Below are 27,997 nucleotides of genomic sequence, written 5' to 3'. Positions count from 1 at the left end.
AATGGTGGCAAAAGAGAAGCAAGTTAGCTGTAAGGGAGGCAAAAAAGGATTATGAGGAACGCATGGCTATGAACATCAAGACCAGCAACAAACAGTTCTTCAAGTACATCAAAAGCAGGAAGCCAGCAAGAGAAGCGGTAGGCCCGTTAGATGACAAAGGAACAAAGGGTGTGCTAAAAGATGGCAGGGAGATTGCAGAGAAGCTGAATGAATTCTTTGCATCTGTCTTCACCCAAGAGGAGGTGAGGAACATTCCTGCACCTGAACCAAGCTTCTTAGGAGGCGAATCCGAGGAACTAGCGAAGATAGTGGTAGACAAGGAAGAAGTTCTGGCAGCCATTGATAAACTAAATGTTACCAAATCCCCTGGCCCAGATTGCATTCACCCAAGAGTTCTTAAAGAGCTCAAGCATGAAATTGCTGATCTTCTCACTTTAATATGCAACTTATCCCTGAAATCAGGCTCCATCCCTGAAGACTGGAAGATGGCCAATGTCACACCAATCTTTAAGAAAGGATCTAGGGGGGACCCGGGAAATTACAGCCCAGTCAGTTTGACATCTGTTCCTGGTAAATTAGTAGAATCTATCATTAAAGATAAAATTATAAAACATGTAGAAAAGCAAGACCTGCTGAGAAAGAGTCAGCATGGCTTTTGCAGAGGCAAATCCTGTCTTACAAACTTACTAGAGTTCTTTGAGGGTGTAAACAGGCATGTGGACAGGGGTGAACCGGTGGACATTGTCTACTTGGATTTCCAAAAGGCTTTTGACAAAGTTCCTCACCAGAGACTGTTGAGAAAACTCAGCAATCAAGGAATAAGAGGGGAAGTCCTCCTATGGATTAAAAATTGGTTGAGAAACAGGAAACAAAGAGTGGGTGTAAATGGGAAGTTCTCACAATGGAGAAATGTCGGGAGTGGTGTCCCCCAAGGATCCGTTTTGGGACCAGTGCTCTTTAACCTATTCATAAATGACCTGGAAGTAGGGGTGGGTAGCGTGGTGGCCAAGTTTGCAGATGATACCAAATTATGTAGAGTGGTGAGAACCACAAAGGATTGCGAAGAGCTCCAAGCGGACCTTGATAAATTAGATGAGTGGGCTCAGAAATGGCAAATGCAGTTCAATGTAGCAAAATGTAAAGTGATGCACATAGGGGCAAAAAATCCAAACTTCACATACACGCTACAGGGGTCAGTGCTATCAGTCACAGACCAGGAAAGGGATTTAGGCGTCTTAGTTGATAGTTCCATGGGAATGTCAACTCATTGCATGGCAGCTGTAAAAAAGGCAAACTCTATGCTGGGGATAATTAGGAAAGGAATTGATAATAAAACTGCAAAGATTGTCATGCCCTTATATAAAGCAGTGGTGCGACCGCACTTGGAGTACTGTGTTCAGTTCTGGTGGCCCATCTCAAAAAGGATATTGAGGAGATAGAAAAAGTGCAGAGAAGGGCAACAAGGATGATTGAGGGACTGGAGCACCTTCCCTATGAGGAGAGGCTGCAGCGTTTGGGACTCTTTAGTTTGGAGAGGAGGCGGCTGAGGGGGGATATGATTGAAGTCTACAAAATTATGCATGGGGTAGAAAATGTTGACAGAGAGAAATTTTTCTCTCTTTCTCACAATACTAGAACCAGGGGGCATTCATTGAAAATGCTGGGGGGAAGAATTAGAACTAATAAAAGGAAACACTTCTTCACACAACGTGTGATTGGTGTTTGGAATATGCTGCCACAGGAGGTGGTGATGGCCACTAGCCTGGATAGCTTTAAAAGGGGCTTGGACAGATTTATGGAGGAGAAGTCGATTTATGGCTACCAATCTTGATCCTCCTTGATCTGAGATTGCAAATGCCTTAACAGACCAGGTGATCGGGAGCAACAGCCGCAGAAGGCCATTGCGTTCACATCCTACATGTGAGCTCCCAAAGGCACCTGGTGGGCCACTGCGAGTAGCAGAATGCTGGACTAGATGGACTTTGGTCTGATCCAGCTGGCTTGTTCTTATGTTCTTATGTTCTTATGGTTTAGTTCGTTGTAAAGTCTTCTAAGGGAGGGAATTTTAGTTAGCCCCTGTCCCTTTAAGACATTTCCCAAGAGGCAGTCTTCCTTCTTTACCCAGCAATCCCCTGTTTTAGCTCTAGCCAGTCAGTCAGCGCAAAGTACCAAGGGTAGCTGGAGACTGTAATATTCATGATGTATATGGTGGTCCATAGTAGTCTATGGTGATATATAGAGCACAAGTTAAGGTTAACAGCAATTAGAATCAGACAAAGACTGAAAGAACTAAAAGGAAGAAAGGCACAGTTGATTTTCTTGAAAGCAACCAAGAGAAGATACAGTCTACAGCTCCAAATCTGCTCAAGAGAAGCAAGTACTTTGATTTGGACAGACTCAAGGGAGGAGTTAGAGTCTTAATTCTCCTAAGTAATACACTTATTGTTGAACTGCTGAACCTGGCTTGTGTCTCTCCCACTCTGTCCTAGCCAGGTACAGGGCACCAAAAACAGATTCACTTGGGGGGCAGAATATTGATCATTTTGTTGACTCTATTTTAAAAGCCTTTGAATACCCTTTTTTACACCTATGTTTGCTACAATTTTAGTAATAATAGTTGATTATTAAAACTGTTGATAAAATATATGTATGCACTGTTCCATTCTTAGGTGGGAGAGTGCTAGCAGCAGATTATCTCTTAACAATTATCTTCAAACAATTATCTTCCTGGAAAAACCAGGAAACCGCTCTGAATTGTCAACACAACACAGTCAAAAGAATAGCATGGTAGAAAAAAAACTTTGACGGGATCAATACTGACAATTTTGAAAAAAGTTCATCTATAAGCCAGATATGTTTGGCAGCCACAATTTTGGACCATGGTATAAAAAGAACCTGAGCCGATCACCCATGTATATTGAGCTAGTAAACTCAAATTCTTTTGCATCCCTACTCTGCAGCATTTAATTTAATTTTTATGATTTCCTTCACTCTATGCCTCATGCTCTATATTAAGAATGGGAAGATGCAGGTCCAAACCCTTCTGAGCCATGACGCTCACTGGGGAACCATGACCTTCTCATTATCTTTCAAGGCTCTTCTGAGAATAAAGTGGAAGAGAGGGAAACCATGTTCATCACCCTGTTCCTAGGAGAAACGATGCGATAGATAACATACTTTTAGTGTGATGGGATAAAGTGTGATAGATAACATACTTTTAACTAGAAATAGTTAAAAGCAGTCTTATAGCATTAGTATGTTCATATAGGAAAGCAAGAAATAACTTTATAAATATTGATTTGCATCATATCAAAGCTCCCATCTAAGAAAATATTCCATGTGGTTCTTTTAATATTTAGGGGAAATGTAAACAATCGTAAGCCTTACAAGGAGGGATCACCATGTTCCATGTGCCCTGACGGCTATTCCTGTGAGGACTCTCTCTGTGGTAAGTGAATGGAATGAGAAAAGTCAGTTCTTCTGATGTGGCTACTGGTGAGGCTGACGAGAATGTTGTTTGCCCCTCAGAATCATACCCTTCCGGCAAACCACTGCCAAATGAATTTCTAGTTGACACTGGAGGCTGACAGATGCAGACTATCTTGTCACCAAAGAGTTGAGTTTAGGGTTTTTTTCCCTTGCATCCTTCACCAAACCTTGGCCTTGTTAAAATTGTTTCCCTGGGAGGAGAAGTAAACTCATTCTTTCATTTTGATGTGCCAAAGGTGGGAAAATATGCCTGAAGAATAGTTTTTCCTCCAGATGCAAACCTCTGTCTCTACCACCAGTGCTGCTCCACTAAACAGATACAAGAGTTGCTTCTACAAAGTGATGATTACTTGTTGGTGATGGAGCCACCACACAGGAGTATTCTATTTTTGTTTGTCATCCTTCATGGCTGCCTTTCAAGCTCTTCGCACTCTGCCTGCACCACTAGAAGGCATTAAAATCTGCATTAAAAATGACAGCAGCCAAATGGTGCTGATGTGGATGGGAGGTTTCCAAATCATTACCATTACATCTACATGGCAAGCAGAGCTGCTTGGATTGTGATCTTTCAGAAGACACTGTGTTAAGCCTGCAATATATTAAATGCACATTGGTGGAAAGCAGACAAAACCTTGGACAGTGAATGAAATGAAGCTGATGTCATGTGGATGCTCCAAAAATACTTGCTCCAGTTTGAGAACCAAGGTGGAATAAAAACATCCATGTGAAAGCAATCAAGAAGTTGCCACATTCATTCATTTCTGGACCAAGTGAGAGGGTGGTGTGTTTCAGACAAAAGTGATCCTACAATACTTGCTGGAGTTTTGGGTCTGTGCCAGTCTCCAGCCTCTCCAACACGACCAATGGGAGTGTATAACCAAATTTAAGACACTGATTTTCTCTTGGCTGTGTAGATAAGTTTGAGAAGGTGGGAAGAGACTCTACTGTATTTGGTAGTGTTTGTTGTACAAGGGATGTGGATAGCTGTTGTGTGGAGGTGAAGTGATCGCTAAGAAATGAGTTCCAAAAATGATGATGATGCACACTCATTTCCAGTGATTTATTTTGATGTCAGCTCTGGTTACAAGCAGCTCTCATTTCAAGAGGATTGTAAGAAGCTAAAATGATATCTCAATCCATTAGAAAAAAATCCTGACAATTTGTGTCATTTATTTAAGAGCACCGAAAAATGTACTTCCTGAGAGCTGTTTTAGTTTGTCCCATGGTAGGAGCGACTTTAACATCTGCACACAAATGTTTGTGAAAGAAAAATAGTGTGCTGATTTCCATTCTCTTCATTTTCTGGAGCTAGGATGTGGCTTTGTAGTTGGTCATAGAGATTTTGCTTCTAGCTTTTCTTAACCTTCCTGTTTTCTACTAGTTTCTAGTGCTGACTTGGAAGGAACCACTGCATCCCCTGGGCCTACTGGACTGGAATCAACTGCCACCCTGACCACAAGCCCCAAATCAATCTCCATCACAACAGGTCCAACATCTACCACATCAGAAACTCCCAAACCCATCACAGAAGCAGAACCTGAATTCCCTACAACCAAAGGGCCTACCTCTTCCCTAGAACCAACTTCAGATCTGTATCTTAAAACATCTCCAGAGTTGCAGATAAAAGGGACTGATGCCTCTTTGGTAACTGGGTTTACTCCTCACATGAACTTGGATCCCACTCCTGCCTCCCCAGTAACAGGACCTATACAAGTCACTTACTCAGAACTTCCTTCATCTGATGGTTTAATCACTTCTGAAGCCACCATGAAAAATGTTGAGCAGCCTCCAACTACTGTTGAACCTGTGCGTTCTACCCCTAAGGCATCACCCACCCCTAAACTGCCTTCCACTCCTAAGAGGCCTCCCCCTTCTAAATTGCCCACCATCCATAAGCCACCCTCCTACCCTAAGCCTGTCTACCCTAAGCCACCCTCTCCCCCTAAACTGACCTCCATTTCTAAATCCCCTGCAAAACATCGTTTGTCAGCTTATTCCAAAGCAATAAAGAGGCTCAATCATGATGTTCAGTCCTCTTCAGGAAAGGCAACTCATCTCTCTGTCTGCCTGCCATGCCTTGGATGTAAACAAATTAATCAACCTGAAGAAATAAAGACTGCACTTAAAGAGCTGACCTTCAGAAACCCCTACACTTCTTGCTTTTCCCCACTTCCTCGATGGCGGAGGCATAGCAAATGCCGCTGGTGTGGACGCACCTGGAGCCATGCACTTACGAGAGCCAGTCCCTACTGGCTCAAGAGTTTATAGCACTATGCAATCAAATGTATTTATATGCAGAGTTCTTCATCTCTGCACGTGTATGCATGTGTATGTGTGTCAATGTGCATGCATGTATTTTCCTTTCTGCGCTTTTGTGCACATGCCAGTCTGAAGGTTGTGAGACTCCCACTACCAGAACACTCTGTAAATTGTTGTACAAAGTTCTCTCCGTCAGTCAGTCTTGCAACAATGCTGAAGGGTTTTGTTGGGAAATCTAGTATATTTCCATAGTTCCCATGTTGTCCTCAGTTCCAGAATGTGGAGTACATCTGATTTCTTGTATGGCTTCCCTCTCCCAGTCAAAATATTGTACAAGAGTCCAGGTATCTTATGGGATTCTGTGCACCAAGACATTCATTGGTAACAAGTCAAGAACTCCATAACTATGCATTCTTCACTCACTCAGCATCACTGATGAGGGCTATATGTACTTTCAGGACTGTGCTTGCAGATCATTCCCTATGACACCTTTTTCAGCTCATGAGTTGAGGATATGTGTGTTCTAGATTCCATACGGTCTTACTATTTTCTCCATGGTAAACCCATTCTTTATTAAGAAATTCCAGATTGTGAATAACCTAGAGCTTGAAAAAGTACAATTATGTAATTGTATTCAAATCTATTGAATTTATTTAGCTAACTCAAAACATTAATTTGCATTTTTGTAAAACTAAATTTCAGCACTTCTGGGGGGACTCAGCCTGGCAGAACAGCCTCACTGAGCTGTCGTGGGTCTCTGTTTGATCTTTTACTCCTTTGGAGGTGTTTAGTTTCAGTGGCTACTCCAAAAGGCCTCTCAATTTGATGTGCATGCTACACTCCACTTCTGACTTTCCCAACCCTCAAAAAGCATTTTTTTTCCTCTCTCAGTTCAACCACTACTATCACCTGGCCTTTACAACAGCTACCTACTGAGAGGACCAGGCCTGTTAGCTTCCCTTTCCTATGTTCCCATTCTAAGACCTTGCCAGTGCTTGAGCCTCCCACTAGCCAACATGTGGTTACCCTGAGAACATCCTAATGCACATACCACTGGAGGACTTGTAAACTGACCTGACCCTCTTAGCAATCATTTTAAAATAGTGTGTCTGAAATGGTGGAGGTTTATGTGGCATAGAAAACAGCTATCTGTATTAAAATGAGAAAACATTTGCTAAAAAAGAAATGCCCATATTGATACTCTCATCATAGCAACAGATTGAGCAAGGGATTCAAAAGAAAAGTGTAAACACATAATTCCTCTGCACATGTCCTGAAGGATGTTACTCTATGGCAAGCTGCTCAACTTATAAGTTACAGTGGTTCTAAAAGGATCTCATTACCTTGGAGCAAAGGCGTAGCAAGGGGGGAAAGCGCCCAGTGCACTGGTTTGTCCTCCACCCCCGTCCCCACCATGCCCACATAACGCCCCCGCCACACCCCCACAGGGGTGTGTGCCTGGTGTGTCACGCACCCCTCGCAGGAGCTACGCCTCCGCCTTGGAGCCTCTCCTCAGACCTGCAGTCTTCAGAAAAAGCCTAGGTGAAGAGCCCTGTTTGGCTGGATGGAATCAGCGTCAGAGAGACCCTCCTTGTTCCCAGGAGTTTTGACATCTCTCCCACCCCCCCCCCCCTCTATACCCTGCTACAGGACTGGGTGGAATTACAGAAGGTGTGAACTGACCACTTCATTGTATCAGGCTAGGCGGCCTAGGCCTGCTATTAGCATTTTTAAAGGGTGCATCCGGAGAGTAATTAACTTGATCTCCCCCCCTCCTACTTGTTCTCTGCTAAGAGAGAGAAAAACCCTTTAAAAACTGAAAAGTGAAGTTTTTGCTCAGTCCAAACCTCTAAAGAAAACTGCATTTCTCTACAATCAGAACCCAAACAGTCATGGGTTTATGAAATCATTGGTCATGCCCACCAAGGAGGCAGCCACACATATTCCCCAAATAGAAGGGTGGATGCAGATAAACTGAATTAATGATTAGAGTGATTGATATAAAGAAATGCAGCATGTAAGGACTATGTTGGTTAATGTGATGTGTGTGAGACCAGATATTTGTGTCTGAATGTGCGGTGTGTGTGTGGTTAATTTGCAAAGTATAGTACTCTTTCAGTAACCAGGATCCTCCCACTGTTTTAGTGGGATTCAGACCTCAAGTTAGTTGGATTTTGAAAACAAATGCAGGTGCACTGCCTCTCAGGATCTTGAGCAGAATCAGTAAGCATCTCTTGCAGATATGGCAGGGATGTTGGCTCCATTGCTTTAGCCTCAAGGTAGTCAATCTGCCAAACTGTTGTTCCTCTTGGAGATGTAATAGTGAGGAAGAAGAAAAGTAATATACAAAGTTACAGAATGCAAATTAAGTTACAAAGTTACAAAATGCAAATTAAGATGTATTAAACAAAGGTAAAAGCAAATTGAACAAATTAAAAGAAGTTATAAGAACAATATAAAATAGCAATTACAGCCAAAAAGAGAAAAAAAAACATTCAACCCACATTAGGAACCAGCAGCTGATGCCTAGACCATATCACTACTGAGAAGAATCTTGCCACTGACAAGGTAATCCTTATGTTCATGGTCTGTATTATTATTTTGTAGGCCTAAGAGAACAATAAGATCATATCATTCCATTAAAGTCAGTGGCTTGGTCTATAGAGCAAACTCAGATTACTGAAATTAGCCTTAATTCAGCTGTTTCATTTTCAATGACTAATGCCACTACATTGGAAGGGGATGTGAACATTATTTCATACATTGAATCACAGCACTAACTATCTGTGTAATTGGGGAAATTGCCCTCCTCATAAAAGGGTTTGAATACAAGCATCTAAAGCTTTGGTCCTTCTTTCTGCCACTGCCCTTGCTCCGTTTGCATAGACTTGCTTGTGAAATGGATGTAGTTTAGAATAGGTGTCCACTAACTCCCCTGTGGACAACGGCACTTGAGCTGAGTCTCTAGCTTTGTGCAGATCTCTTGCATGGCACATCTCTAATAGATGCTGTTGCAGCATGTTGCAGGGGGTCTGCATGGAATCAAGGCAAAGCCTCTGATGCCCTATTTCTCTTCTTTTTTCAAAACACAAGCAGATGCTTCTGATACTGAAGATCTACTGATGGACTCAACCAGGAAAGATTCAGAGCAGCCCACAAGTTCACACAGCAGCAGTTTCTTGCCCTTCTACTCTCTTTCCTTACTGGTGTCACCCATTCTGTTGAGCCTTCTCTGAAGGCTGCTTCACAGTCATCTTTACTCCTGTTTTTCATATTCTCGTGAGACTGATTATTTGTATCTTCATCCTGCTGTGGTTGCAACACCCAAAAGAGAAATGAGGGTGAGAACTCTTGAAGTCTTATTTCATTAGGAAGTTGTGTGGCAAATCCATTGTGGTAATGCAACCTACTCCTTAGTCATGAAATCCAGTCCCAAGAGTGGCAGGGCAATGCATTTTTCCCTTGATGTGCAAATGAAGAAGGAAAATTACAGTTTTATGAGCCTGATTCACCCCATCATTATCATTAGGTGCTGTTATCAAATAGAAAAGGACAGTTATCTGATTACCTTACTGACTGGTGACTAATTCACTTCTATGTCAGTGGAATATGAGAATAGGCCCACTGCTTTTCTAACTTCAGCCTGAAACTATTTGATTATGATGGAATCCTGCAAATGTTTACTGGAATGGTACATCAATTGTGAAACTTATTTTTAAGTAACGCGGTTTAGGATTGGGATTGTATACCATAGTCTCAAATGAGTGCAACTTGTGGCTTACGATATTGCAGTATCTTTTCTAGTCTATCATTGGCAAGCCTTGTTACCCTCCATCTTTCATTTGCTTCCTAGATTCAGTGTGGTACTGTTGTGCGAATTCTCACTAGGGTCTGGAAGACCAGGTTGGAATCTCACTGTGTTGTGGAAGCTTGCAGGGTGACCTTGGGCCTGCCACATATGCTCCACCTAACCTATCTCACGGGGTTGTGCTGAGGATATAGTGGATGTGAGTAGAAGAACATACGCTGCTTTGGGTGCCCACTGGAGAAAAAAATGGAGCACAGAGTTAATAAAATCTTTTAAAAGATTAGCATTCTTCAATGGCATGTAGGTTAGTGGTCCTAAAACCATACAATAGCTTTGCATAATGGTGTTGTGCCACACTGATGGTGCTTGTTGCTTATATATCAGTGGCAATCCACTTGGATGTACCAGGACTGCATTCTGAAAGACCACAGCCACACAGGCCAGGATGTAACAAGGATGCATGCACTTGTTTGCCAGTACAATGGCTCCTAACAGTTATTTGTAAAGCCTCAATTTATTACTTTGTGATGGCAGTTTTCATCTCCCCCATAACTTTATCAGGCAATGATACCTGATCACGTCATCCTCAGAACAGTACATTTTCTTATATCAGTCTGGGGTTGGTCCTCCCTATTGTATCCAAAACCTAGGGAGGTCTGAATCCTGGTGTGGAGGTGCAGTTGGTACTTTGGGATGCCCAGTCTTTCCTATTGATCTGGAGGACTGAGTTTGGTTCAGCAGATTTGTTTTGTTTGTTGTACATACATCTCATCTCCCTTGGGAGAAGAAACACTTAGTTGGTTTCCCAAATACATGGAAGCATGACTTGCAACATTTTATATGAAATCTCCAAATCAAGGACATATTTAAAGCCAGAAGCTAATTACACGTTAACAGACCACATCTTGAATGCTCAGGAAAATGTGTGAAGTGCTCTTCTACAAAGGCCAAATTGCTGGACAAGTAGGATCTTTGCACATGTCCAGGCTTCTTTCCTCTATCTGTCATTGACTGATGCATGTATATTCCAGGAAAGGTTAGTAAGGATTTCATGACGAAACCTTCAATGGTTGTCTGTATTAAGATCCAGTTGAAGGTGCTTAATTTCTTAAAAGAAGATCAAGAATCAGCAAAATTCTTACAATTTGCTAACATAGCTGTGGGAGAGGGGAGTGATTAATTCTGAAACCATAATTTTATACCTTAGCATATAATGCATGTTTTTCAATGCATCTGGATAGTCCCATTCATAATAAATGTTTTTGTAAAAGCCATTGGCCTGAAAATTGAACTCTTCTTATCAGATGGCTGATAGATGTCCAGGGGCGTATATCACTGTTGAGGTTTTGGAGAAGAGGATGCAAATGGGGAAGACTTGTTCTCAATTCAGTCCAGCAGCCAATCACAAACAGTAATTTTCAGCATCTTGCTGGGTTAAATCCAGGAATATCTGGGAAGCAAGTTTATACATAATGCCTTTTAGATTCTCATCACATATTGGTCCCTTCCTGCAGCTGATGGTGGAAAATGCTGTAAATTTGCTAGGTGCCAACTTCTAGGTGACCTTTATGGTGGTTTGGTGTTTGGTGAGACATTTTCGGAGAGAAGTGTAAGCAAGGCCTCTTGCATTGGGCTAATGCTTCGGATTCCTTGAGTGGATCCCCCCCATTCAAGTACCTGACTAGGGAGGACCAAGTTTTAGCTCTATGTGATCTGATGAGATTGGGCTAGTCTGGGCCAAATGAGGGTGGAGGTTGGTGGCAATTATATAACAAGGAAATAATCAGCAGTTTGGTCTTTCCCATAATATGGTACTTGCACATTTAAGCACTAGTTTAGTCCCACATCTATTGCTTAATTTCATTCACAAGCTCCACAGGAAGAACAAAGGAAATTGCCAAAGAGGTGCCATTCACAACCCAAGTGATCCAAGTGACTGCTTGGGACACCAGAATCTGGTAAAGCACTGAATTTCCCCAGGGGCTGAGAAAGGTCCCTGCCACCTGCAGCACAGGAGGAGGAAACGGGTGTGGTTTGTGCCAAGCTTTGCCTCCCAGCTCCCTGCTGCCACCACCATAAGCTCTCATGGGTCCAAAAGGAGTTCCAGATGCCTTCACAATGCTGAAGCTTCTCTTTTGCCCAAGCATTGGTGGCTTGAGGGGGATTGCCAATTAGGGTTGTCAACTTTGAAAGGTAGACTCTATGGCATCGAAATCCTTCCCCTACTAAAACCTACCCCCTCAGGCATAACCCTACTAAAACTTACCCCCTCAGGCTTCACTCCCAAAATCTCCAGATATTTTCCCACCCAAATCAGGCAGCCCAAGGCCCAAGAGAAGGTAGTGGACATAGCCAATGTCAACCATTCTCTCCTAGACTCTGCTGCCTGTCCAGGACTAAGAAGAGCTCCTGCAGCTCAGCTCAGTTGGGGCCCTATGGTGCTTGCATGGGTGGCAAAGATATTGAGCTGATACCAGCCCAATGTTCAAAGATTTGGGTACTGTAAACAAAAGTGATACTATTACAATGGGATGTTATACTGAGGGCATACCAACATGAGGAACATATTGATTTTCTTTTCTTTTTTACCATTTTATCTGACATGCCTCCTACCCAAAGAAAACTGGGAACTATAATTTGGAGAGGGTCCTGAGAATTATTTGTTGGAAATCTCTAATCTTACAGACCTACAGAAATGATCTCAGAGTAATTTTCATGCTTTATGCCGAATTTGCTTGTACAATTCTGGTGTTTTGAGGATATGTACAGGAAAGATGACATGGTTGTCCAAGGAGGCCGAGGGCAAATTCTAAAAGATACCACTAGAATTATTGGAAATGAAATTACATATACTTTCACATTATACATTCACATGCGCAGGATCTCCAGGCACAGGAATTATTCTGGTTGCTTTTTATTTCAGACAAGAAGATACAATAACTTATTTTTCATTTATTTATTTTGGTACAGAATTTTCTAATGTGTTGATGGAACACATTTAACCCCACATCACTTGCAGGCAGAGAAGAATAACGCCCAGACATCAAAGTGAACCTTACATGAGAATCAGTTACTTCTGCAGAGGGACAAAGGTGATTAGGGGACACCCCAATGATAATTGTAACTAATTAAAAATATGTAGTGCAGGTACACTCTAAACATTGTTGAACAATATCACCTGATTATTGCTTTGGAAAGTAATGTAACTTTAATATATTTCCCCCAGTAGGGTATACTTGGTATTTCAGCAGAATGTGACAGTGAGCATTTCCTAGGTGGTTAATTCTGCATTAACGTTTGATGCTTCTTTCACTTCCTATACTTCCGCATGATACCGTGGCAGATGTTATGAAGTGGCAAGGGAAGCTTTGCCTTTTGAGGTCCCAGGCTGGTGATTGCAAAATCCAGTTGTACCATTTCATTGTGCAGATGGCAACAAATTCAATGAAGGCATGCTTAAAAAAAAGAAAGGAAAAAAAGGCAAATACCCCAAAACAGGATTGAACAGAAAGCCAGTGTGTTTTCTAGCACCGTCCTCCAGAGACTTTAACCACATACATTAATTAGAAAATGTGTTTGGTTTTAAGCATCAAGTAAAAAATAGCGCTGTTTCACCTTTGGCTCCTGCCAGCTGTTTTCAGCAATAGTTGAATCCACACAACCAACTTGTGAAATTGGGTCTAGTGCAGGGGTAGGGAACCTGCGGCTCTCCAGATGTTCAGGAACTACAATTCCCATCAGCCCCTACCAGCATGGCCAATTGGCCATGCTGACAGAGCGTCGGCTGGAATCTTTTCAGTAGTTCCCGAACATCTGGGAGAGCCTATAAGTCCCTACCACTGGTCTTAGCGCATCAGAATCCACACCGCCCAAAAGTGCCTGTGTAGGCCTGGTTGCAGAACTGGGCACGTGCAGAAATAATCAGTCTGCCATGCATGCTTCGGACATGGTTATAATTTGCTAACATTATGGTGTGGATTATGGATGCTTATTGCTGTAAAGAGCCAGTTCAAAGTGCTGGTTGTCACCGGCTCCTTGTGGTCTAACAATAATTCAGTACCATCAGGTCACAAACAGCTTACGGTAACTTCTTATGGAGTTTTCAAGGTGGCCTCCCATCTAAGTACTAACCATGGCCAAACTTTCTTAGCTTTTAAGCTCTGACAAGCTCATGGTCATAGTTATTCAGGTTGCCTTCATGGTCTAGGACCCACTTATCTGCAGGAGGACCACCTCTCCCAAGATTCTCAGGCTAGCAGCAAAGGCAATTCTGTTATTGTGTTCAGTCCAGTACCACCTTAATATGTTTGGTCAGGCATTCACTGAACATGTATAGAGGAACATTGGTTGTACTTCCATCCTCTTCCAGTTCAGGCAACAACATGAAAGAAGCCCCTATGTATGTGAGTGCCTCCAGGTCAGTGGAACTGCTGAGATGTGTTTGCATGTAGGGGCTCAGTGTAAACTTCAGCAAAATGCATGGATATCAGGGACCGCAGACATATTCCTATACCTTAGCTTAATCGCCAGTCATAAGTTTTGCAGGCATAAAGCCCCAGATGTAATTCTGGCTCCTCTAGTGGCCATGAGTCTCAGGCACCAGTGCTGAGAAAAATCTTTGCTTGAGGCTTTGGAGAGCCAGTTTTAGGCTGCAGAATAGACATACTGGCTTGGATCCACCAGAAGATTCCTGCATATGCTAGAGTCCTTGCACAAATGTGATGGAAAAACCCTCATATGAACCTCTTCCTCTTAAGTTAAATGTAGCACATCCCAAACAATTTTTCTGCTTGCACAAGACATTATGCAACTCATTTTTGGGATCTGTAAGATGCAAGGAGGAAAGTGCTTAAGTGTTGTACAAAGTGTTGCGTAAGTGGGGTGCTGTGCTAAGTCCGCTCCCCCTCCCAATTGCGCATCTGGGTCATTAGTCTGATTTTTCATGCTCCTGTTTCATACATCTTAGGCAGCCTGAAGTCTTCTGATGACAGTAGAAGTTCAGAAAGAATAAAATTATTTTCAAAATATAACAATTTGGTATTGTATTTTTTTTAAAAAAATGCAGGAATCACTTTTCTCATGATTTCAGAATGCTTTTGCAGTTGGCATTGTGAAAAGCTCTGCAGCTGTTGGATCACTGGGCACTGGGATTCGGCAGCATTCTTCCGAACAATCAGCAAAATAAATGTCACAATATAATTTCCCCAGCAATGCAGGATTTTTGTTTAATTTTCCTAAATCCTGGATTGTAAACTAATCATGTGGATTAATCAAGGAGTGAATTAACCTCAGGGATTATAGTTAAATGTCACATATAGCACAGTAGTGATGAAAGTGACTAAAAGGCTTTGCATTCTGCCACCAGTCCAGCGTAAAGCAAGACCATACTGGCTTTCCATGATCATCCTTGGTAATGTAGACCACAGTTTGCTCAAAGGAGAGATCAGGCAGAACCCTGCGGCAAAGGGCTTGCAGAACAAGTAGATCAACTAATTAAATGAGTCAGCTCATGCTGTACACTGCAAAAGAAGCCAACCAACCCCATAGTCCCAAACCATTTACGCCACAACCCTATGCAGAATTACTATGGAGTAATGGCACAGACCTCCCTAAGCAATCAGACCTGAATGAAAATTCCCTCCTTTGCCATCAAAATGCAAGGAGAAGTTTCAGGGTTGTTATTTTTAAGCTGCTGGGGTGGGGGTGGGTGGTCCTAGATCTATGTAATGCCTCACCACTCTCCCCTTCTATGGTATAAAAAACTCTCACAAGCCTCTTCCCTGTTCATTGTTTACTGGGATCAGAGTTACTAAAACACTGGCATGGCCACAGATTAATTTTAGGAACAATGCAGGCTATATTTCCTTCAACAGCAATCTACTGCAGGGAAATGAGTGGAAGCCTGATAATTCTACCCTTACTTGCCCTGCTGGCCTAGGGCATTAATTGTTCCTCTTTGCCTGCACTTGCGAAGAGAGTTGCAGGATGGGAGAGCTAACACTCTTTATCTGCAGACATGTTAAGTTATAGTATTTGTCGCTGGGACCACAAAGCTCCTTTTAGTTAGCTGCCACCATGGGACCAACTCCTGCTGCCCCTTCCTCACCAGTCAGAGGCCGGTGTCTCTAAATTGCCACATTCCCAAGCAATATAGGAAAGAAGAGTGAAGCTCCGAGGAGGCTGGGTTGTGTATGGCTGAGTTTACAGGTCTCACTATGGTGACCACCAATGGTGAACCAGTTGCCTGCAGCCGGGCACCAATGAAGTGGTTGCATGTGTTTGGCCAGGCCGCCCTCTTCCAAGGTCATTGCTGCTGAAGCTCTGAGTCCTACTCTGAATTTTCAAGACTTACGAGACGGCTTCTGTAAGCTCCATATTGTGAAAAGGGAAGCTAGGTGTCTACAGGGAGATTGAGGAAAGCACGCATCCCTCAGTCCTACCTACACAAAGCACAGGCAGGCACTCCAGGGCAGCATAAAGCCTGAACACAGAAAATTAATAGAAGGCTCAAGAAGGCTCAGATCTGAATCCTTTCCTCCAGCATCTCGCCTCCTGCCTGTCCCTGAATAAAATATAAGCATTTCTATTAAACTTTGAATTTCTCTTGGAAATGTACTATCATATGGGGTTGAAGTAATACAAGAACAGCCATGGTGGGTCAGACTGAAATACCTGTCTAGTGCAAGATCTAGATGTTGAAAACTTGTATAATAAGGGGGAAATCCCTAATGAGTTATGGCTTTCTCCTTTTACCCATTGTCTGGCAAGCTAATAGACAGGGATAGCTTACATATTAGTTAAAAACTAGAAACAAAGTTTCATGGCAAGAAGGGAATTTTGAGGAACCCTTTTGTTGTTGTTGTTGTTGTTGTTTATTCAATTTGGTATACCGCCCCATCCCCGGAGGGCTTTGGGCGGTGTACAACATCAACATAAAATACAATAACAAGAGGGGCATTAACCAAATTATCACTTGACCACTTAAAAATCATACCTCTAAATATAGTTTTGCTCCTCTTTCTTTTTGGAAGCTGATATGGGTTTGTTTTTTTAAGGGCAGATTCCGTTTGCATGCCTTCTGATCCAGCGAATTGGGGATTATGTAGCCGGTGAGATGACATGGTACTACATTTGGTTGTCACATGTAGCTATTTGGATCTGTGCTGGTACCATGCACTTATAGACCACAATTAATCTGTTTTAAGACATAAATATATATGAGTGAAACATCAACTCCAATGTGCTTCTTACATGATATTAAGGAAGGTGACACCATACTCTGATGTTATGGTTTGAATGTATAGATTGCATAATTATTTCTCTGTGGTTCAAGATGAAAGAAGAAGAGTTTGGATTTATATCCTGCTTTTCTCTCCTGTAAAGAGTCTCAAAGCCGCTTTCAAATGCCTTCCCTTCCTTCCTTACCCCACAACAGACATTTTGTGAGGTAGATGGGGCTGAGTTTGGAGAGAACTGTGACTAGTCCAAGGTCACTAAGGAGGCTTCATGTGCAGGAGTGGAAAAATAAATCCAGTTCACCAGACAAGAGTCTGCGGCTCTTAATCACTCCACCAGCTCTGTAGATCTAAGCTGTGAATGTTTTAACTAAAGTAAGATATTGGAAGGAGAAAATCATTTCATAGAAGAATGCTTAAGGTCTGTGCTTGACAGAAAAAAAGATGTACATTAATCAAGTTCACAGTGTTTCACAAATTTAAAGATGTGAAACAATTAGATGGAACCTGAGGATGTGGTAATGTGTCAAAGTAGGTTTAACAAAACAAATACTGTATATGTATATTGACTATATATTTATTTTTGGTATATTTGATTTGCATTTTCTTTCTATGATCTCACATCATATATTTAAAATGTTTGAAGTAGGCAGGTCCTCCCTTGTTATAGTTCTAACACTTGTGAAGAATCATTCTTATATTAAAGCAAAGAAATTAACAGAGTAACCCTCTGAAGCAGCTCAGGTTTGAATTTAAGATGCAAAGACCTTGAGATAGCTGATTTTGTTTTTATTTACTCTTGAGCACACAAATTCATTTTCAAACCAGTGAACTGTCAATCTCTTGCTGCATGTGAAATACACACAAGCAAACTGGTTTTCCTAGAAATTCAGGAGGTAACTGCTAACATGACAACCCCCTAGTTCACTTTCTATAAGTGCAACCAGTTTTATTGTGAGTAGATATTCTGCATAAATTTCACAGGAACCTACGGAATAGCATCCATAATATCACTGAGTGGAAAACACACCGCCCCGCATTCTTCTCACCTTAAATACTTGTACAGTTTAGAAGTGCATCTAAGTTTTTATATATATATATATATATGTTTATATATATATATAATGTTTATATATATATATATGTTGTTTCAAAATGTGCTAAATAGATGAGGCTTTTACTTGATTTACCATAAAACCCCTCATGTAACCCTTCCAGCCTCCCATTGATCCCCACTGCTTCAAGAATCTTTCCTTAATTTTTTTGCATGCATCCTTTGATGCTGGAAAGCAGAAGTATACATACTTCAGAACACAAATTTCTCTCTCACATACAGAGTTAGAGTTGTGAACATGCAAGTTTAACCAGAAGTATTACGATTACATTTGAACAGTGATCACACTGCTATGGTTGCATTGAGGCTAGCATCTCTGATGCACTAAGCAACTCTATCCATAACATTTCGATCTTGCCTACTCTTCCATCTTATCCTCACAACAACCCTACTGGGTTGGCCAGGGTGAGGGGAGTGGTTGGTCAAGGTCACTCACACTTTGAACTCTGTGGTTCAGAGAGGAATCAGATCTCAGTCTCCCATGTCATAGTGCAACATGCCAATTACTACACCACATTGGCTTTTGATGTTTGCCTGCAGCCCAGGAATTGCCTGTACAAGCTCTAAACTGCTCTTTATTTTATGTCAGGTTATGCCAAGATTGTAAGATTTGTGTAGACTTGCAAACGTATTTTAAATCTTGCACTGGCAACTACTAGATCTTGAACTGCTGTTTTTACACACAAAAATGAATATATGTATGATAGAGAACTAGATTTCTACACCACTATCCAAATTCACATTGAGAAGCAGAAGCACAAAAATGAGACATCGTATGTTGCAACCATTTTTTTTATTTTAAATATTTTGAAGTTTGCCATTTTTTTTAACAAGTCAGAACCCAAGGCAGGTAACAACCAGAAAACAGAATACAATAAATATCAAATACAGTAAAACTACAGTAAATCCCTATTAACAGTCATTTTTTTAAATTGGGCAGATTCAACTTGCTCCTGAAGCATCATGAAATAACTCTGTTTTACAGCCTTGCCTGAACACCAGGAGGACAGAAGCCTCCCTAACCTCCTCCAGGAAGCTGTTCCATAAATACAGGACAGCAGCAAACAAAAAAAAAATCTGCAGAACAAACCTTAGACTGAGAGGGCCCAGGCCCTGTTGGGAAATATAAAACGGATGCTGGTGACAGTTGGTAACATACTGGTAACAGTTTCCAGCCAATAGCAAGGTGGTTATGTGCACTTGGCACACTGGGAACATACACAAAATATAAAATGAAACAGATTTGTTTTAGGTTTTGTGACTGTTGGAATGAATCCAACCTGAATGGCATTTCTGTTTGCAGAAAATAGGTTGGTGATTTTGACTGATTCTCCCCACTGCAGACAGAATTGCCCCTCTATGCTGTTCCTGAGGATCTGCTGACCTTCACAGATAAAATGTTGTATGGCAAAATGGGCTATGCTATGGGGAGGGTGGGGGAGAAGGAAGTAGGAAGTCTCACTCTATGTAGCCTGTAGATGGTTGGATATACCTATCTGGCACCATGGTAGCCACCTGAAAGCCTAAGCAAGGTGTCTTGTAGTACATAGCAAACTGGTTGTATGTGTCTGTCCATGTGCAGGATTCAGTTTTTTAAATATAACTGTAAGGCTCATTTTTTAAAGCAAGTGTCAAGACATTTGCAGATGCACCAGCTTGCTATGCTCAGGAAACTGTTACAAGTCAGCTTTTAAACCAAGAAATCAGTTCGACAATACATTGTTACAAGTCAGCTTTTAAACCAAGAAATGACTAGACGCCTAGCTGTCAGTCATATAAATAAATCTAGGTAGCTTAGATTTTTCCAGGAGTATAATGGTACCTTAAAAACAAGATTCGCCCCCCCCCCCCGAATAAAGTGGAATCAAATCTCATTTTGAAGGTGCTCTCTACACTCCAGTTTATGTTCACTGAGATAGACTAATATGGCTATACCTCTACATTTCCCAAGGGTGAAAAGGGAAAAAGAAAGATGAATGGTGGGAAGAATGTAGCATGTGAAAATGCACAGGAAAAAAAACTTATGTCAGTCTACATGTTGTGCCTTGTCAGAAACAATTTTCCAGATGCCAATTGTGGGTTATGTTTATAGTTAAAAACAGAAGAACAACCTGTCACAGGAGACCTTCTTCCAGCTATGAGACTGCTGTCACACAGGGTTAAAAGACGGAATACAGTAGCGTGCATATTAGGCTGCCCAGTGATTGGGTCCCACAAAAGGAGAGACCAATCTGAAGCTGGTGCTTACAGTGTTTCCAGAGGGAGCTTTGTTGCTCCTTAAGGAAGGCAATAGACTGTATAGTTATCACCTGAAATGGGATGAAACCCCTCCCACAAACTATACAACCTACTACCTCACCTCCACAGAGCAGAATAGAAGAAGGATTCCATATTTCACAAGCAGCAATGGCCTCCACAAGAGTACTGAAGTGGCACCACTCATAATCATTCGTAATAGATGCATTGTACACAGCTACATCAGCATCAAGAATTGAAAAAACAGATGACTTGACTGTCTCCTTAGGAAAGACAGTAGATTGTATAGTTAGCTCAGAGGGAGAATATGGCTCCACAACTATTCAATCTACTACCTCAGCCTCAAGGACAGCATCGTTTTTACTGAGCATCCATGGTACACTTGATGAGGTAGTAAGAACAGCCCAAAGGAGCTGGAATTTTCAGTCAAAAAGGCTGAGAGAATACTCCCTGCAAAAAGAGAAAGATAAACAGTTTAGTTTTTGTGGAGATCTAATATCATCAGCTGCAAAAAAGTGGCCTATTGCAACCAAGCCTTGTCAAGTAATCTCCTAATTTTACAGTAACTCCCTTACTTAAAAAATTGACTTCTGTTTGGTGAAAATTAGAGGTATATTTTTGAGGCCCAATGAAATGATTTGTTTGAAGACCATATACCGTATAAACTCGTGTATAAGTCAAGTTTTTCAGCACCTTTTTAATGCTGAAAAAGCTCCCCTCGACTTATACGCAGGTCATACTCTGGGAAATACGGTAACTGTATAGAGCGAAGGGTCCATTAGAGGGAGCTAAAGAGCTCAGATTTTCCAAATAAGGAAAGGCTCCATTTCCTCAGAATGGTTGAGGCCTGTATTTCTGGTATGTGAATGTTTGTTTTAATTGTTGAGAAGGGGATATTGTGTTTATATTGATTGACTATTAGTTTGTATTTTGGTTTCCTTTGTTATGGTCTCTTTCCCCCTCTACCAAAATACAAACTAATAATTTGGTTTCTTCACAGAGTTCAGTTAAGAGGCCTGGAGGCTGTATACAGCTTAGAAGAGAACTAAAAGGGACTGAGAGGAACCCATGCTGAAGATCTGTTCTTGCATGAAGCATGGCCAGAACTTATTATATGTTGATTTTTTGTTTCTGTATTGGTCTTCCATATTATTTCATTGTTATACTACTGCACACTATTGTTTATGGAGCAACAGAAAACAGATTTAAAGTTTCTTTTGTTGTAAGTCTGGTGAATGTTAAGGGTCACAAGGTGGGATCACACTGTCAAAGACTTAAACTCCTTTTCCATTTCTGATAATATCCCTCTTAAAATCTAAGTTGGGTAACATTTGGACATACAGATGGTGATGAGAAATACAGTTTTGTAGGATTTTAACTGTGGTGTTTTATCTTGGTTGCTGATTGAGCTGAAGTTTTTGTACTTTTAAAGTTATTGTTGATATTGTTAAAGTTATTGGTTGCTGATTGTTTTGCACTTTTAAAGTTATGGTCGCACTTTTAAAGTAGTTTACTGTTTTTCTTTGAAATAAATATTCAAGAACATTTAACCTACTGATGCCTCAATTAATGTAATTTTATTGGTATCTATTTTTATTTTTGAAATTTACCAGTAGCTGCTGCATTTCCCACCCTCGACTTATACACGAGTCAATAAGTTTTCCCAGTTTTTTGTGGTAAAATTAGGTGCCTTGATTTTTATGATGCTTGAGGTCGACTCTATACTACAGAAATTATATCACAGGTAGCTAATCTTTGCTTATGCAGTCACATCCAAAACCCGTACAACGAATGCATGTTAATATTTGTTGGGGGTATGTATATTAGCAGAGTAGAAAAGAAGAGACAGATTTTCAGTTGCTATAAGGGAGGGTAACATGGAAATAAAATAAGAAATCCTTTTCTGTTACACATCTACATTACTGTATGTTTGGTTACATCTTGCTACCTATCTGCTGTCTCACATGATGTTGTCTACCTTGTGTCTCCTCTCTGGTGTTGTGCTTGCCCAAATGAAGATACAGGGTTAACTTTATAACTTCGGATGTACATGCTCACTAACATGTAAGCTATCTGACGGACCAATAGCTAATCAATAGATCAGGTCATAAACAGTGACTTCAGCAACTTGTTTACATACAGTTCACCCTTTTATAACTGAGTTGTGACAGACACTTGCAAAATTCCAACAATATTGAATATTAAAACAACCAGTTTTTAGTTTAAATTCACTGCACTGAACATAATTTATTGTTTAGCCACAGCCCCATACTCTGTTCAACATAAAGTTCTAAGTGTGCTGTGGTGGAAATTGCAGCACACAGGACCACAGTTTAAAACTGCAGATTCTCTGTTGCTGTCAGAGACCCTTATTTAAGCTCTGCTTTTGTAAAAAAACAGTATGCCTTGCATTGGGAAACACAGAACTTTGAAAAAAATAGCATTTATATTGCTTCAGATGGCTGTTAGCAAAACTCGCCTTTTTGTAAAGTTGTGCCTGCCATTTTCTTTCCTGTTCTTGTCGTAGGAAAGAAAATAGTGGACACAACTTTACAAAAAGGCAAGTTTTGCTAATACTTGTCCAGAGCAATATGCATTCTATTTTTTCAAAATTCTGTCTTTCCCAGTATAAAGCATACTGGTTGTTGTTGTTTTTTTCAAAAGCAGAGCTTAAATATGGGTCTCTGATAGCAAAAGAGAATCGGAAGGGCGGGGGACTAAGGTGCTAGGAGCATTCAACATAAAGAAGATCCAGGAAAATGTGGCAAATCAATTCCCACATCTCCTTGGTTCTTTATGTTGAACATAATATAGTGCAAAGGCAGTACCTCTCGTTAACCTTTTCTTTCTTAATATACTTCCTGTCTCTTTCAAAATCTAAAAATGACTGTGGATCAATTACAAATTATTGTATTAGATCTTTCCATTAACAGGGATATTAACAGTTCCTTTCTATTAACTATAATGTAATGGTGACTTTGAGATGACCTGGGGCAAAAAATGTTGTTTGGTTGTGGTAGGGGAGGATGGCTGCCCATATGGGGGGGAGTCGCAAAACTCAGATTTTGCCCCGGCCTCCATTTCCCTTAGCTACGCCTCTGCCCACACGGTTTTTTGAAAAGGTCTACTTTCTTGCAGGTTCTAAAATAACACATGCTGGGGGTGGGTGGGGAGCGCCAGAAACGGGATGAAAGCGTGTTCGGCGCTGGTGAAGTGAGGAGTTCTGATGGAAACCTGGATATTCTGTGTGACGAGTACGCATCTTATCCTCAGTGTGGAATCGACCCTGGACTGTCTTTTTTTATTCCACTGGAAAGATTATCCAAACTAGGTTTAAGAAAGAACATATTGAGCATTGGAAGAGTCTGGGAAGTGCACAGTTAGAGGATGACATCATGTGGACGCTCCAAAAAAGCCTGCCGCAGTTTGGAAGGCAAAGCAGAGAAAACCCTTTGTGAATGCAGCCAACCTCACAGTAGCTTGGTTGCGTAGGAAGGAGTCCCATGGAATCTATTGTCTTTATTTCCCCTATTAGTAGGCATATGTACTTGGCTTTAGTGAAAGAAAATAGTTTTACCCAATAAGGGTTGTAATCTCAAAGTAAGTGTGCATATAAACAAGTCCCTACTGAGTATTCAGGAATTAAAACAATCATGAATTATTTATGAAACAGGCAAGTTCTAACCCCAAATAGATATGAAACAGCCGGATTTTATTTCCAAATACTACTTCAAAACACTATGTCAGAGAAGGGGGAAAAAGATGTGTCATAAAGGCTTAAGTCAAATAATGATAATACAATTGCAAAGCAAGTCTACCTTTAGAAATGACAGCACAAATCCTCTTTAAAGTTGCCATCTGGATAGTTTAAGCAAGCACTGTCATTTTTAAAGCTCATCCTCCAATTTAGGTCAATTATATATATAGCACAACTATTTGTATATATTTATATGAATTAGCATATGAGAGAATGATCAGTCTTAATTCTTTTTATTTTTGGGATAAGTCCCAGCCAACAAAGCTCCAGACCTAGAAGTTGTAATCTCAGTAGGCAACCCTGTGTATAGTTACAACAGCTGAAGCAAAGTATTACAGTAATTTGCACTACCTCTCATAACAACAGCTATAAGCAGATCCAGGAAACCCTGTTACTATTTTTACTATCACAATAGGGGTCAGAGGCGCCAACTGTAATCAGGACCTCATCTTAGCAAAAATTGCACAGGCATAGTACTAAATAGCTATGAACTAGAAGGAAACCCAGAATAATTAAAGAAGAAAACCAGAAAGTCACACAGCCAGGCATTAGTTAAAGCCATAAGACCATACACGTTTCCAATGCTACTGTCCGTGTTCAGTGTAGCTAGACATTCTATTGCGATAGTAGGAAGCATAATAAATTGTGATAAACAGCAGGAACATAAATACAAATGTTCTAACATGTTCAAAATAATCAATTTTTAATAAACAAAACTTAACTAATACAGGTAATGGCTGGTCAATCACTTCTATGTTTTTTTACCCTTTGGCCTGGCCATGAGAATCTAAAAGCAAGTTTACTTCTTATCATGCAAATGAGCACGATAAGCAAAGGAGCTAGATCCTTCATTTTTTTTAAGTTGAAAATTCAGGAACAAGTCTGGAATATCCTCAAAGAGCAAATCTCCTGCTATTTCCTAGAGCTGCAGCCCTGTTGTAACCCCTTAACACACGGTGTCTCCTTTCACCCGCTGATAGATAGGTCCATATGATTGCCAACAGTTACCAGAAAAGCAAAGGAAAAGGTCAGCACTTATTTCACCGCAGGTTTCCTTTTCAATTATTATTAATCTAGCCCATGCTACCTATGGGCATGGATGGGGAGAGAAGCCAGGAAAACAAGTACAAGAGAGATATCAACATTAACAACAGCAAAAAGGTGAAAAATGGTGCACATTGACTTCAAGAGCACGAGTAATTTTACATACAAGGGAGATTTATTACACTTCCTCCCAATATATCTATCTAGTAATGCTTAACTTAGAACAGAAATAATTGCAATGCCTCTATAATAGTGTATCTTATAGCCTAATTGCAAAGTTGGCCAAACTTTTGGATACTTAAATTCGATTACTGGAGCTGTGAACAGGTAAGACAGATCTTTCTATGCATCTTTAAAAGGCCCCAGATTTGCAGAAAAATGTGAACAAAATTAAACAAAATTTAAAATTGGGTGCTCAAAAACCCTGAAAATGATAATAGGAGTGCCTGTACCTTTAACCAACAGATTCCTTTGGTAGCTTTTTGTAGGCAAACATATAATTCCAAGCTTGGTTGGGTTAGTAAAAGGAGCAGGAGAGGGCAGAGTCTTTTCCAAGCCTATTTTTGCCTTTGAGGGAGGATTCATTGGGGCAGGTCTGACTACTCCGTTTGGAATTTCTGTAGAGTTTGTGGAGGGCAGGATATGGGGAGTAAAGAGGAGGGCAGGACATGGGGAGTGAAGAAGTGTCAACCAAATATAGAGTCTACATTTGTTTTCTCCAGGAGACAGATCTCTGTCACCTGGAGTTCAGTTGTAATACTGGGAGATCTCCAAGTTCTCCCTGGACTTGTAACCCACCCTGAGACTGTGGTAAAGGGCAACTAATAAATAGAAATAGAAAAACTAGAAATTCCTAGAGGTTGTCAAATATAGGCGGGCCGCAAACTCTGATTGACTTGCATAACTCAATAAGCCTGGTTGCTTGTTACCATTCAACAGCAGCCATCCTATGAAAGCCCTGTGGTTTAGCAGTTAAGAGTATCAGAATAGAGTATGGGAGGCCCACTTTCAAATTCTCATCTTGTTGTGAAAGTTCACTGGACAATTTTGGATCAGTAATATACTTTCAGTAATATACTTTATGATTTTGGACCAGTAACCTACCTCTCAGGGTTGTTGTGTGAATAAAAGCAGAACAGAATGACATAAGCTGCTTTGGTTCCCATTATGAAAAAAGATGGGGTAAAAATGAAGGAAGTAAATAGGCTGAAGGTGGAAAATAAATTAAAAAATTGGTGAGTGGCTGAGAAAGAAAATGAGGCAGGCGAAGGAAAATAGCGTGGGGAGGTGGATACAAGGGAAAGTGAGGTGTCTCTCACAAGTCCTTAAGGGTTCCCTACCAGGGTAGTGGTTAAAGGGAAAGCTGTAGACAAGAGGAGGCAGATAAAGGTAGGCTGGTTTTTGGATGGGAAGGACATAGGTTACCAATTCCAGGTTAGGAAATTCCTGCAGATTGGGGTAGTAAAGATTGGAGAGAGGAGGGTTTGAAGAGAGAAGGGAACTGAAAGAGATACAATGCTATAGACTCCACCCCTCCAAACCAGCCATTTCATCCAGAAAACTAGGGTGACTAACTTCCAGAGTGAGGTGTAGACAATCCAGAATTACAACTGCTTTCCAGGTGACAGACATCAGTTTTCCTGGAGAAAATGGCTGCTTTGGAATGTGGGGCATATGGCATCATACCCTGCTGAGGTTGCTTCCCTCCCCAAATCTCACCCCAAACTTTCAGTTTTCAATCTCCAGGAACTGCCCAACCTGGAGCTGGCAATCCTCAGAGGGATCTGATCTCTGTGGTTGGGAGTTCTGTTCAATTCCAGAAGATCTCAAGGCCCAAACTGGAAGCTGTCAAGCCTAGGTTGCTTGGACTGAGGGAAACAGGAACATGGAAGAAGCTTAGAAGGCTTTCAAGAATGAGAAAGAGGAAATATTGGGGGAGAGCGGAATTAGATGCCTCCCTACAGGTCCTTGCAGGTTCCCCCTTTTCTATATACTAATAGTGGAGTCAACTAGATCTGGGAATACTTAAATCACATGACTTGAGCTGTGAGTGGGCAAGACAGATCTTTCTACAAAACTGAAAAATACCCCAGCTTTTTAAATACACAAATACTACATCTATACATTACAATCTCCCAAGCCTTTGGGTGGGGCTCAAATTGCAATGAAAGGCCAACAACTAGCTAAAGAACTGGCATCTGAGATACTAAACAAAATTAAATAACACCAATAAATTGGGGGGTTCATTTTTTAACTTTAGGTCTGGTAATCCTAGGTCTGGCAGCAACCTCTTGGTGACTTGATGCCACCTGATTTGCATGACTCAGCTAGGTGCAGCTGCTTGCAACTCTTCAACAGCAGGCACTCCATGAAAGTCAGTGTGGTACAGCGATTAGAAATTCATAGTAATGTCTGGGGGACCGAGGTCCAAATCTCCATCTGGCTGTGGAAACTGATTTCGGGAGGCAGAGAAGGAAGCAGGAAAAGGGGAGAGACTGTGAGGGCTTTCAGGAAAGAGAAAGAGGAAATAGTAGAGGAGAGGGAAGTGAGATGCCTCTGCCAAATCCTTGCTGGTTTTTATTTGTAGATTATACTAATAGTCCTATCTAGAATCCCTACCCTGTTAACAGAATTCTCTTTGCATATATTTAAAAGGAAGGCTAGATTAAAATCTCCAGGGAAAACACAGAGCAGAAATTAGTGATCATTTTTTTCACTTAGCCATGGCTGAAAAGTACCATCCCCATAACACAGCTGGTGTTGTTGTTGGTGGGGAAACCCACAACATAGGTTGGCAGCGTCCTTTTACAGACTGAAATGTTTCTCAAGAAATCAGGTGATTAGAATCAATTTCATACATATTTGTAGGAAACAGAAATGTCACACCTGTATTTTCTCCATAGTTTGCTATCAAAAGCAAATTATGGAGTTTGCTTTGACAGCAAACTATGCTATCCATTTTAGATGCAGTGTTTTAGAATTCATCATCTTTGTAAAGCTATAAAGTATGAATGTATCTGAAGGAGCTGTTTTAA

The 27,997-nt window shown here is 41.0% G+C and overlaps 1 protein-coding gene across 4 annotated transcripts; it reads left to right on the top strand.

Annotated features, from left to right (window-relative positions):
• Positions 1 to 3,285: 3,285 nt before the first annotated feature.
• On the top strand, positions 3,286 to 16,774 carry LOC125433022 (proteoglycan 4-like). 4 transcript variants are annotated; one of them, XM_048497278.1, is made up of 3 exons: positions 3,286 to 3,448; positions 4,871 to 5,773; positions 8,845 to 10,824. In XM_048497278.1, the coding sequence occupies exons 1-2, from the start codon at positions 3,409 to 3,411 to the stop codon at positions 5,755 to 5,757; spliced, it is 927 nt and encodes a 308-aa protein (XP_048353235.1). In that variant the 5' UTR covers positions 3,286 to 3,408; the 3' UTR covers positions 5,758 to 5,773; positions 8,845 to 10,824. The 4 variants fall into 4 exon arrangements, 2 of the variants coding, with proteins under 2 accessions (XP_048353235.1, XP_048353233.1); XR_007244585.1 differs by lacking the exon at positions 8,845 to 10,824 and adding an exon at positions 16,762 to 16,774 and having other exon boundaries at positions 3,287 to 3,448; positions 4,871 to 7,826; XR_007244584.1 differs by having other exon boundaries at positions 3,287 to 3,448; positions 4,871 to 8,316.
• Positions 16,775 to 27,997: the final 11,223 nt, after the last annotated feature.

The sequence above is a fragment of the Sphaerodactylus townsendi genome, linkage group LG05, assembly GCF_021028975.2.
Source record: "Sphaerodactylus townsendi isolate TG3544 linkage group LG05, MPM_Stown_v2.3, whole genome shotgun sequence".
Taxonomy (NCBI): Eukaryota; Metazoa; Chordata; class Lepidosauria; order Squamata; family Sphaerodactylidae; genus Sphaerodactylus; species Sphaerodactylus townsendi.
This window is presented reverse-complemented; position numbering and strand designations above follow the sequence as displayed.

Coding starts and splice junctions, on each gene's coding strand:
- LOC125433022 (XM_048497278.1), top strand. CDS start 3,409: ATGTGCCCTGACGGCTATTCCTGTGAGGACTCTCTCTGTG. Junction 3,449..4,870: donor CTGTGAGGACTCTCTCTGTG/GTAAGTGAATGG, acceptor GTTTTCTACTAG/TTTCTAGTGCTGACTTGGAA.